Here is a 13,183-nt window from a genome sequence, read left to right on the forward strand (position 1 = left end):
ATTTTAGGTATATTATTAATATCTTTATTTAAAATAAAATACTTTCAGTTTCCCTCTTAGTTCTTCTCTTAGAAAAATAAAGTTGAGAGTGAGAGAAAACTTCTAAATTCCTTTTAAAAGCTCAATCACAGTGAGGAATATCAAGAAAAGATTTTTTTTCTTATACACAAAGATATTACACCACTTGTAATTCTTACAGCAATATGGTGTCTAACATTTAAAGTGGAAAATGAAAGAAACGCTGCTTCTATCTCAGTTTAGCTCTTTCCATGCTTGTGTCCTTCTAAACAAGGCAATGGACCTCATTGCTGCTTTTCATGCCTTGCACAGATACCCCACTCACGTCCTATTCTGTGGGACATAGTAGATTTACCCAGATGGACATAATTTTTCTGTAATTTTAAAGCAGATATTATTAGAGTTTTGCTTTTTTTCCTCTTTGCAGTAGGGTGGAGAGAAAAAAAGGCAAGAGAAATTCAATATGTTAATCTGACTGGATTACATAATACAGTAAAAGCCAATGGTTAACTTCAATAGTCTTTGTAAGTATTTTGAAAGACGTCATAATGTTAACATCCCCAGAACTTCTGATGGCAGTGAAAATGATTCTCATGCTATAGTTAGATGATTAAGTCTCCCAAAAGGAGTGAAAAAGAGTGAAACTCCTGAGTTTTAATTTAGTACCTTATTTTTTTTTTTTAAAGATTTTATTTATTCATTTGAGACACAGAGATAGAGAGAGAGAGGGCACGAGCAGGGGGAGGGGGAGAGGCAGAGGGAGACGGAGAAGCAGGCTCCCCGCTGAGCCAGGAGCCGGATGTGGGGCTTGATCCCAGGACCCTGGGATCATCCTGGGATCATGCACTACCGGAGCCGAAGGCAGACGCTTAACCATCTGAGCCACCCAGGCGCCCCTGTTTTGTTTTTATTTGTTTGTTTGTTTCTTTGTATGTTTGTTTTACTTTTTATTATGTAGTTCTCTTGTATCAAGTTTAGTAAATATGATATTTTATGATTATTATTTTGCCCGATAGGGTGAAAGTTGAATTCATTCCATTTTTCTTTTACACACTGCTCATAAGTTAAGCCAAATTTTACTTTTCCTTTTTGAACATGAGGCTATTTATTAAATGATGGGCTCAGGGGGGTAAGAAGCAGAAGTTCCCAGTAGAAAGGAGTCCATCAGCTCCATCAGTTTGTTTTGTTCTTCTTGAAAACCATGATCAACACAATTGAATTCCTGGGCTCCATATACATTGAAATTTTATTTTTTACATCAGACTATTTAATAAATTAATAAATGCGGGAAGGCCTCCAAACACCCAGAGGTATTCTTTTTTAAACTTGCAAATGTTTTGTAATGGGATTTATTAAGCCCCTTTTGGAGGATAAAGGGAGATATTGAGAGGAAGAAAGAAAAAAAAAAAGGTAGTTTTGGAATGCTTTCCTAAAATGATTGGGTCACCGGTATAGAAGTGAACATGATTTACAAGGCTAGTACTTTTATCTTTTGTTCCTTCCACATATGTATCATTTTTCAGTGTTTTATTTTTTTGCCAACAAAAGGTTATTTTGCAATAGAAATATTCTGAGTCATTTTGGAAAAGTTCAATTCTGCCTCCATTCCAAATTCCTCGTTAGTCTTTTTAAAACTTAGGATAAAGGGCAAAGTGAGTCAAAGTGAAATTTTTCTCCCCTTGGGTAGAAATACTTAATTAGTAGTAATCTTTTCTTTAGATTATTTCTCCTTTTAATTTTTCTGAAAGTCTTCTAGACACATATCTTTATACTCTGTTTTGTGAAAAGTCATTCCAAATGTAGATTGATGGTAGAAATGACTTGCTAGGAATATGTTCACATATTCTCCCTCCCCGGTACACAGCACTGCACCATGTAGGAGATAAGTTATTCTCAGGGATGAAAACTCTTTTGGTGGGGGGTGGGGAGAGAGGGAGAGAGGGAGAGAGAGAATCCTAAGCAGGCTCCATGCCCAGCACAGAGCCGATGTGGGGCTCGATCTCATATCCCTGAGATCATGACCTGAGCTGAAATCAAGAGTAGGACGCTTAACCGACTAAGCTACCCAGGCGCTTAAGGGATGAAAACCTTTTAAATCACTTACTAAGCACAAACTTGTATTAATGTGATTCATTGAGGCCCCATCAGAGGAAAAAGAAGAAATAATGTATAAAAATGAAAATGATCATTCTTTACATAATTTTAAGCATACTTTTATCATAAGATACTTATTCTCTGCAGGAGATAATGAGTCTGCGTAAAATAATACTGTGTTGATGCTTTTTTTTTTTTTAAGATTTTATTTATTTATTTGACAGAGAGAGACACAGTGAGAGAGGGAACACAAGCAGGGGGAGAGGGGGAGGGAGAAGCAGGCTCTCCGCCGAGCAGGGAGCCTGATGCGGGGCTCGATCCCAGGACCCTGGGATCATGACCTGAGCCGAAGGCAGTCGCTCAACCGACTGAGCCACCAAGGCGCCCGTGTTGATGCTTTTTAGTTGTGTGTTCAGAAGCTGAGTTATGTGTCATGTTATGGAAGTGTAAGAGGTTTTAGCTTTTGACATTGACTGATTAGACTAGAAGCTAATAAACACAGAATATATTTTTGCATGGTCAAAGACTAAATTGGTTTCTTACCATATTTCTACTCTTTATTACTGTGTTATCAAGGTAACTATCTTGCCTGATAGCAACTGTTTTTCAAGTCTGTTCAGGAGGCACACTGTATGTGCCATAGTCTCTCGGAAGAAGTGTCATACCCACTTGTTTTCTCTCTTGTTGCTTACCACATGCCTTAAAAAAACAAAAACAAAAATAGCATTCAGTAATTTGCAAAGAGCTTTGAATTTGTCCCTGTGAAGCTTATTTGTACATTGTAGTATTATTGTTCCCTGATGGTGATTCTAGTAAAAACATATAGTTACATAATTGGAAACACCTTTCAACAAATTCTAGAATGGCTTTTTCTCTCCTTCTCTCTCCAACTCCCCAAACTCCTAAGTGTTAAAAATGACCAAAGGAACTAAAAGATGATAGTTATAGGAACTTACTAGCTCAGTGATAGCAGTTCAGTGATAGAAATAAAGGCTTTGAAGGAGAATTTACACTCGAAGGTATTACAACGTAGAGCATCATAACCGGGAAGGATAATCTGATGGCGAGGAAAGGTGTGTGTTTGTTCTGGGGTAGGTGGGGTCAGGGTGGGGGAGTCTTCTTCCCTGTTGGTAGGTTATTGTAGTTGTGGCAGATGCAACCAGGAAGATGTGAAACTATTTGTAGAACCGGATTCATTTCCTCACAGAATCTTTTTTCTAAAAACTACGTCTTTATTCCCTGTCAGTGGAAGTCTGACTGTGACTGGTGTTGATATGTTAGGCAGGGGTGTGGTTTTTATGAGTAATGATGTGAAGTGGTTAAGAAATGTTAATGATGGAAAGAAGAGGCCTTTTCATATATGGCAATGTGCATTACCATAGATTTGGCACAAAGGGAGAGCCAAAAAGACCAATCACAGTGGCCTCTGACCCGAACTTTTTGCTTTCCCAAGCAGGAAGATGTCAGAGCAGAAGGCTGGGGAAATAAAGTATGTGGAAGACTATTTCAGGTGTCATAAGGACCTGGAAACTGAGATTACCAAATCATAGTTTGATGCTTTGGAAAATTAGGTGAAGGCGGTGTGCCATACAGAAGACAGTTAACCCTATTGAGTACCATGAATATGGGAAGGCACTGCCTTGATTGCTTTATGCACTTTCCCAATACAGTGGTTCTTAAACCTGAGCATGTACCAGAATCTCCTGGAGGGTTAAAAAAAAAAAAAAAATTACTTAAACTAAAACAAAGCACAGATTATTAGGCCCCGCCCCCAGAGTTTGGGGTGCGGCTTGATGAGTATTTGTCTATCTAAGAAGTTCTCAGGTGATACTTCTAGCCAGGGAGCACACTTAGAGAACAAATAACAAATAATAACAAATATAACAAAAACAAATAACAAATAATGCTTAAAATAACCCCATGAAGTAGGCATTACTATTTTTATTTTACATATTAGCAGTCTGAGCTTTGAGAAGTTAAATAAGTCACACAGCTAAGAAGTGGCAGCATGGAGGTTTCTTCCTGGCTCCCAAACCCAATCTTTCTCCACCTAATCATACTTTATTATCAGATAAAGAGATAAAGGACAGTGAACAAAAGAAGGTAGAAATAATGTCATTTGACATTGGGGACTGACTAGCAGAGTAGGAACATCAGAGCTCTGGTGTCCAGAGGGGCTGTGATCTCGACCAGGATGCAGTGAGGCTGTTTTCTGGTGTGTGAACTACTACCATTTATCTGAGGTGGTCAGCAGAATTGCCAGTGAGCACTGGGGAAGCCTTTGCCAAATCAAAAGAGAAGAGAAATAATAGAATTTCACAGAAGATGAAAGGTTGATATTAGAAGTTCATGGTATAAAAGCTAATTTGGAGAAAACAAACAGGAAAGCAGATACTTTTTTATGGGAGTTACATCAGTGACTTAAGGCATCCTCAAACGTGTGAAGAACAGAACAGAAATAGACACATCATTTTCACAAACCCATGAAGAAAAAATAAACAAATGGATTGGTGAATATAATTGCATTAGAGCATTCGATCTTCTCCCCATACATTATCTAACTATGTAGCTTTGTGGCTGAAACATTCACAGGGTTTCGTTCTGTATCTTCTTGTCATTTTCATATTTTCATCCTATATCATCTTGTCAGTTTCATACGTGCCGTCTCCATTCAACTGTCCTGTCAATCCCACATCTTATATATCAAAATGAAATGATAAACGATTTTATTATTGTGAGATACTTAGCCTGGTTCTATTCTTCCACTTTAAAATCTCCAGAGAAATGTTATCCATCTGAAAGGAAGTGACTTGGATTTCACCAACATATACTTCAAAAAGGGGTTAATTTTTGTTGTTTTTATATGTTACTGTTGTGATAATACTCTGGAATTCTGCACTAATTTTACTTTTACTGCAGAACACAGTCTCACACCACCAGTTATTACTTAAGGCAAAATGCATGTCCACAATGGAGGGTTTGAATACTTTGGGGTGGAATTTTAAAGAAAATAATGTCACTATATTGAGGTCTGTGATTCCATCATGGTAATTTTTTTTTTACTATCATTTTATTTTTTAAGCAAAGTTAAACCACCTCCACAAATTTCACCCAGCAAATCGATGGGCGGAGAATTTTGTGTGGCTGCAGTGTTCGGGACATCCAGATCGTGGTTTGCAAATAATGCAGGTCTGAAAAGAGAAAAAGGTATGGAGCTTACTGAAGCTTAAACTTGCCACTTGTAATTTTTGTTTCTTGAGGGAAATTTGTAGTGGTTCTTCTTGAATAATCTTGAACCCCGTATTCTCTGAACCCATTTTTCCATTCAGTTAGCATGTCTCTCCTCAACTACTCAAGCCTCATTAAGGAGAAAGGCTATCCTCTCACTATAAATGTGAAATAAATTGCCCATCTGAATATTTGTATTTTGTTTTGCTGGAGACAATCTACCAGTGTCCTCAACATTGTTAATGCCATACCATTCTACATTTTTACATTTTTGACAAGCTAATTCCATGCCATTGCCTCTCAGGTGTGGGGAAGAAAACCCTGTTATCCCTACTTTAGAGACAAGGAGCTTGAGATCAACGAGTTTGAATATCTTAGCTAAAAGCACCAGTTAGGAAGTGATGGTATCCGAGTTTTAATCCAGGTTTTCTAAAGCTCCATCTTGACTTTAAAAAACAAACAGACAAAAAACCACCACCAACAACTTTGCCATATTATAAGTTAAAAGATAAAAACAGGCTCCTGCTCAGAAATGAGTCATCTTTTTTTTTTTTAAAGATTTATTTATTTATTTGAGAGAGAGCACGTGCAAAAGCGAGGGGAGAGGCAGAGGGAGCGGGAAAGAGAAAATCTCAAGCAGACTCCACACTGAGCACGGAGCCTGACATGGAGATCGATCCCATGACCCTGAGGTCATGACCTAAGCCAAAATCAAGGGTCAGACGCTCAACCCACTGAGCCACCCAGGCGCCCTTAAGAGTCATCTTTTATGGTAACCATTGCTCCTTTGAGTTTATAGAATTGTGTTTTTTTTTAAATCCCTGCTTTGATAGCCAAGATTAATACCTAAAATTTTTTTTTTTTAAAGATTTTGTTCATTTACTTGACAGAGAGAGTGAGAGCGCACAAGCAGGGGGAGCGGCAGAGGGAGAGAGAGAAGCAGGCCTCCCGCCGAGCAGGGAGCCCGATGCGGGGCTCGATCCCAGGACCCCGGGATCATGACCCGAGCTGAAGGCAGATACTTAATGACTGAGCCACCCAGGCGTCCCAATACCTAAAATTTTTATGTAATTACTGCTTTAGTATGTTACTCCTTATTTTTTGTGTGCAGAGGAATGCCTGCATTCGTGAACCGGGTATTTAAATCTGAATGTTAAGATTGTGCCCTTATTATTTCAGCACTATTAAAGTAGGTCACAAACTGAGTTGTTAGTGAGGCACTTCTCTGCCCAGCTCCACAGGCTGTATTGTTCTTGGCAAAATGGCCCTGCTTTACGCTCAGTACTGGCAGTCAGACATCAGCCCTCTCCCTAGTTATCGCCTTTCTGTGACCCTTTCCTTGGAAATAGGATCTCAGGCACAGCAGGTTCCTTGTCTAAGTGGGAGAGGATACAGTAAAGTATGCAAGCCTTCCATTTTCTTATCCCATCTCTATTTTTTTGTTACCTCTTTAGTTTTAATGATGCTATCAAAGTGACTTTTTGTTACTAGTTAAAACCCTCTGTGAAGCTCAATTTCAAATGCTTCTCCCTTCTGTTCTAATTACCCTTTTAACTTACTACTCCTTTATGTCCCGCTGACTGGTCGTTAGCCATTTTCTCAAATCGGCTGTAATTGATTCCTCTGGCATGGAGATAAGGTGACCCACCCAGCATTCATGAGTGATTTTATATGCTCCTAGGTTTACTGTAAAACCCAAGATACAGGACTAAACCTGTTTTAGTAGTGAGGACATGTGTACTTCCTTATAAAGTCATTTGATTAGATCCATATTCAGCACCTGACCTTAAAGTATGATTGGTCTTCGTTTACGTAGAGGCCCGTGATTCATGGAGAAGAGAGAAGAAAGAGGATTTGGGGGAGGAGGATGTGCGTGTTTTTCATTTATTTGTTTTAATCCAGATTTTAAAAAACAAAGTTTGGGATGCCTGGGTAGCTCAGTTAGTTAAGTGTCTGACTCCTGATTTTGGCTCCGGTCATGATCTCAGGGTCATGAGATCGAGCCCTGTGCCGGGATCCTTGCTCAGCTGGGAGTCAGCCAGAGATTCTTTCCTTCCCTCTCCCTCTGCCCCTCCCCCTCTCAAATAAATCAATCTTTAAAAAAAAATAAAGTTTTCTGAGAGAAAGTAGAGAAGTTAAGCTGATGTAAGCACCAGGGAGCCTCTCGTGCGGTTGAATTGGTACCTCCCATGTAACTACATCTTAGTCCATACGATGTTCCTTTCCAGTCAGTCCTTCCCTGTCCCACCTGCTATCATTCATTTTTTTGTAATGGGGAACAAATTATATGGCAGAAAAATACAAAAGGCTGTGAAATATTGTTTCACTGTATTAGAATTTTGAGGATATTTTCATCATTTTTGAAATAAATTGCTTAAGATTTAAACATAGTTTGATAGCACAGAGATTCTCATATTCATTAGCGTCCACTTCTAAGAAGCAACCTTGAGGCAGGGAGCAGGCACCATGTGAAACATTTCCTGCTGTATTTTCTCTCTCCTTTTATGCCATTATCCCACAACCAGGATCTGTTTCTCTGTTTGCAGATCAGTCCAAACAAGTTGTAGTTGAGTCTCTCTACATTATCAGTTGCTATGGGACCTTAGTGGAGCACATGATGGAGCCACGGCCGCTCAGCACTGCCCCCAAGATTAGTGATGACACCCCACTGGAAGTGATGACCTCACCTCGAGCCAGCTGGACTCTGGTTAGGTAGGACCTCCTTCCATTGTTTTTGGCAGCTTTACTGAAGTGTAAAATATTGAAAATGTACAATTTGATCAAGTTTGACATCTGTATACAGCTGTGAAACCATCACTGTGATTAACATTACAAGTATATCCATCACCCCCAAATGTTTTCTTGTGCCTCTTTGTAGTCTCTCCCTCCTGCCCTTCTTTATCCCTGCCTCACCCACTGAGCCCCAGGCAACCACTGCTCTGTCATTAGAGATCAGTTTATAGTTTCTAGAATTTTATATAAATGGAATCATAGTGTGTGTGCTCTTTTTTTTGTCTTGCTTCTTTCCACCCAGCAAAATTATTTTGATTCATCCCTGTTATTGCATGTATCAGTAATTCCTTTTTTGAGATATAATTTACATGTAATACAGTTCACCCATCTAAAGTGAATTTTCGGTAGGTTGTACACCCATCACCACACTCATTTTCATCACCCTCAAAAGAAACTCTATACACATCAGCAGTCTCTCTCCATTTTCACCAAACCCTTCAGCCCCAGGTGACCATAATTTACTTTCTGTCTCTTTGGATCTGATCTGCCTACTGTGGACATTCTGTATGAATGGAATCATACAAAATATGACCTTTTGCATCTGATTTTCTTCAGTTAACATAATGTTTTCAAGGTCCATCCATATTGTAACATGTATCAGAAGTTCATTCCTTTTTATGGCCAAATAATAGTCCACTGCATGGATATACCATGTTTTGTGTCCATTTGTTTATTCATTTTGTTTATCCATCAGTAGATGACAGTTCCACTTTTTAGCTGTCATGAATTATGCTGCTAACAGCATTCATGTACAAATTTTTGTGTGATCATGTTTTCAGTTGTCTTTGCCTTATGCCTCCTTTTGAATTACCTTGTCCTTGCATCTTTGTATTACATTTTCCAGAACTTGGGGTTTTTTCCTATCCACATATAGAGCTTTAGTGCTTCCTCTATTTCCAGTCTCATGTTCACTGAGAATAGAGAGTACATTGGAATAGCCATTAAGGGGATTGGAAAGGAATATAAATTGATTGGAAGGTTTCCCCAAGATATAATGGCTAAACACTGTAGAAGTGTTTATTAAGAATCAGAGTCCTTCTCAAAAGTACATGATCATTAGAATCTTTATAAGCAAGTATCAAGAGAGAGAAATAAAATCTGGAATACAACCTGTTCAACACAAGTGTACAGAAGAGGCAGAGAAAAATTCATCCTGACAAGTATGGAAGGAAACAGACAGAAATGGATATGAAAATGATCCCTCTCCTTTTGACATTTTAAAATATTCTTATATTGATTTTTGGAGGCTCCAGCATTCTTTACTACTACTTTACTGGCCTAGATTGATCTGATCAATATCTTATTTATCAAGCTATTTAGGAACAGGCAGATCTAATTAAAATTACTGCACCATCATTGTTGAAATAAATGGCTTATTTTGGAGCTCACATTCTAATTAGTTCTGTAATAAGTCAGCCATTAATTTACTTTCTGTCTCTTTGGATCTGAAAAAAACCCACCGTGTGGGTTTTTTTAAAAGCACTTTTACCTGCTTTATTTTATTTTAAAATATACACATATTCTGAGAGTAGTGAGCTCCAACAGTTGTCCGAAATTAGGTAAAATTAGAGCTACTTAGTTGTGACATTGAATTCCACACTTCCTCTCTGTCCAGTGCTTTGAATGTCTTATCTATCCTATTGGAAGGTCTTCTGCTATTAAACTAGTATCAGCTGTATGTAATTGTATGACTCACTGCCACCTTTTTTTTATTCTTTTTAATCAGATGGCCTTGTATTTCAGGTTTCAGCACTTCTAACAAATTCACTTTAATGATTACAAAGATAGTGTGAGTTTATATCAGTGTCTATAAGTGGTGACAGTGATGGTGATTTACATCGCATCTATTAAGCTTAAATATTAATATTCTTCTGCCGTTTCCTTAGAACTCCTCAATGGAATGAATTGCAACCACCATTTAATGCAAACCACCCTCTGCTCCTCGCTGCAGATGCAGTCCAGTATTATCAGTTCCTGCTTGCTGGCCGTAAGTATTTCGCATTGTTTTTTTACCGTCTGTACAGTGTTTTGAGATTTCATCTTAAAATGCTCACTTTTAATGCAGCCATGCATATTACCAAGGGGCCACAGGCCATAGGCCATAAAAATCAGATCGAGGCAAGTAAGATACTTAATACAAATGTAAACCATAAGCCTTCGTACACATTAAGTGTGCCTCTGGCTTTTCATATTCCTTGGCCATGAGATATACTCTTGCAGTTATACAAGTTCATGGGGGTATATCTTGTGGTCTCAAAAGTTTTTTTTTTTTAAAAATGAGGATACTAGGATATATTAAACTTCATAAAACTTGTTCTGTTTCTGACATAAAAAAATAAACACGTTTCACTGTGAAAAGTATCAGTAGGTTTTTCTTTCTGTAGATTTTATTGGGAACAATGAAGTAATGATTGCAACTCTGTTGGGTATTTGTTTACTTTCATATCTAAGCCCTAACATTTATAGAAATTGATCCACATTCTTTTTTCACTTGAGGAGAACATGTACATTGAGCTAGAAACAGCTTATTTTGTAGGGGAGGCATGGAAAGACAATATTTATTATCCAGTTTATGGTCATAGAATTAAAAATTCTTTACAATTATAATTTAATTTTGTAGGATTGACTGGATCCTTAATTTAACTTGATGGCTATGAGTGCTGTATGTTTTTAAGAAACTTCCTAAAAATCAACACTGACATGCTTTTAATGGAGTTATGTTGTATAGAACTTACTATCTTTCCTGGCTGTTTTATGCAGCATGAAGTGAAATAGTTCTAAAACTATTTTATTTTATTTTTATAATGTGTTATGTATTATACTGGAAACAGAAAATTTACCGACTTTGCTCGAAATTTCTGAAGCTCCATAATTATAACTCATAGTTGGCAGTCTTGCTCTCTTATAAAATTGAATTCACTGATTCTTCCCAGCATGGATTTACTGAGTGACTTCTATGTGTCAGGCACCTGTGATTTAAACATGAATAGCATGTTGCTTCTGTGCTCAGTGAATTCACTAATTCAGGAGACAGGCGTTAAAAAAAAGGTAAAATAAAATGAGATGGGTATATCAGTGAACTATGAGTGCAGAACTTCAGTTGCCAAAGCCCCCCCAGAGGGGTATATGTAAGTGTTTTTGGGCTCAAGAAGCAGAGTCCGTAGATGTTGTCAGGTTCTAGATTATTGAAGCATATATGTAGTTCTTATCATTTGAATTAGAAAAAAATGACACTTCTATAAAATCAAATTTAAATCATAAGAACATTTTCCCCCTACCTCTCAACAGGGGTGAAAATAACTAGTTGTTGAATGAAGTAGAGTTGACTTAGAATTAATCTTGGTTTGCTTTGTTTCATTATTTTGATATTTTGTTATTTATTGTGTCCAGTAGGCAAACAGATATGTAGGACAAAGATAGGGGCAAAAATCAAATGCAGCTCTTTCCCTTAATTTTTGTGTTCCGGCAAATTAAGCTGATTGACGTTACTTGATTTTAGCAGCTCTAAACACCTCTGTCCAGTTCTCAGAATTACAGAGATCCCAGGTGCACAGTTTAAGAACCACCACTGTAGGCAGTAGCAAGCTGCCAAATGTTTTCAAGCATTGGAGTGACACCGTCAGAACCGCATTTTAGAAAGATCGCTCCGGCAGTATTGTAATGGGAGATTCAGAGGAGGGGAGGGGTGCGGAGGCTTGGTGATCCTGGAGCAAGATGAGTGAGAGGGCTTTAATTAAGTCTGTATTACAGAGAAGACAGGACAAACTTGTGAGATGTTGCAGAGTTGGAATAGAAAAGAATTAGAGATAATTTGAAAGAAAGGAGTCATTGATGATCCTATGGTTTCTAATTAAAATATATCGTATGAATGCATTTCATGTTAGACCATTCCAGATGGACTACCACTGGGACAAGGATAGAAAGGCCTGAGTTCCAGTTCCAAACCACCTCTCAATAATTTGATAAATATAAAATATTAATAACAATACTTGCTCTTATAAAGGTGGTGTTATGGTGAATGAAGGGATGCTAAAGCGCTGTAAAAATTGTAGAACACCCAAACTAATAATACACTATATGGTAACTAACTTGAATTTAAATTTAAAAAAAAAAAAAAAGGAAAAAGAAAAAAAAAAAAAACCCTGTGCAACAGTTTAAGCATCATTCTGTATCTTTTCTCAAAAGTACTGGTTTTCATATAATAGACTTCAGGGACTTAATAATGGAATGCCTATTCTGACTATGTGATTCTGGTCATGTTGTAAAATCTGCTATATAAGTGATGGATGTAATTAATTTGTTTTCTCTTACTTTGTGAAATGTCACTGATATAATTTAATAGGTTTAAAAAAAAAACCTAAGCGATAGGTAATTCTGTAATAATTATTATATTACTTCTTTACATTGATGGCAGAGACACAGAATTAGCCTGATTTTTAAGTCCCCCGTTTCCTTAGATAAAGAAAGACGATTTGATTGGAAGTCCTGGACATGTGTATATTATAGGACTGAAGTGATTAAATATGCAAAAGATGGACATCTGCGTCAGAGGAGTAAAAGCCTGAAATACAATTGGTAAAAGCAATGCCGGAGCCAGTTTAGAGAGAATGTCTTTACCTGCCCATCTGTTCAGTCCTTTATGCAAGTTAGAGCCTCGTTAAGAAAAAAAAAGAAGACATTCTTATTACCCTCTTGCTTTCTCTCCAGTTCCTCTTACTGAAACCATTTGAAAAGCTGTTGTGACCTCTTAAAACACAAGTATACCATACCTGATGCTGGGAAGTTTTTTGTTTTACTTAACCATATTGAAAATCCCCTCTTATTTCTCAACTTGAAGAGTTGATAAATATATTTTTTCAGATACAGCCATTTGGAGTAAAACTCTAATGCAAACTTCTCAGATGTTGCCAGCATTTTCACTGGTGGTGTGTTTTGGATCTGTGGACCAAATGAAGTGGACTTGTACAAACTCCGGAAATTATAATAATAGTAGACAAAGCATGATGTAAATGGAGATGGGAAAGAGACTGTCTCAGGGAAAAGAGAGTAG

At 37.6% G+C, this 13,183-nt stretch overlaps 1 protein-coding gene across 9 annotated transcripts in view; it reads left to right on the plus strand.

Moving 5' to 3' along the window:
- Positions 1 to 13,183, plus strand: part of BCAS3 (BCAS3 microtubule associated cell migration factor) — a 599,947-nt gene that overhangs the window by 286,058 nt on the left and 300,706 nt on the right. For all 9 annotated transcript variants that reach the window (XM_054510917.2, XM_054510920.2, XM_054510919.2 and 6 more), the window contains 3 exons: positions 5,195 to 5,319; positions 7,887 to 8,052; positions 10,020 to 10,120. In XM_054510917.2, the coding sequence (XP_054366892.1) occupies positions 5,195 to 5,319; positions 7,887 to 8,052; positions 10,020 to 10,120 (392 nt within the window). The remainder of the gene's footprint in view (positions 1 to 5,194; positions 5,320 to 7,886; positions 8,053 to 10,019; positions 10,121 to 13,183) is intronic.

The sequence above is a fragment of the Mirounga angustirostris genome, unplaced genomic scaffold (assembly GCF_029215605.1).
Source record: "Mirounga angustirostris isolate CCGP_5_RB_7025 unplaced genomic scaffold, mMirAng1.0.hap1 SCAF_17, whole genome shotgun sequence".
NCBI classification, from domain to species: Eukaryota; Metazoa; Chordata; class Mammalia; order Carnivora; family Phocidae; genus Mirounga; species Mirounga angustirostris.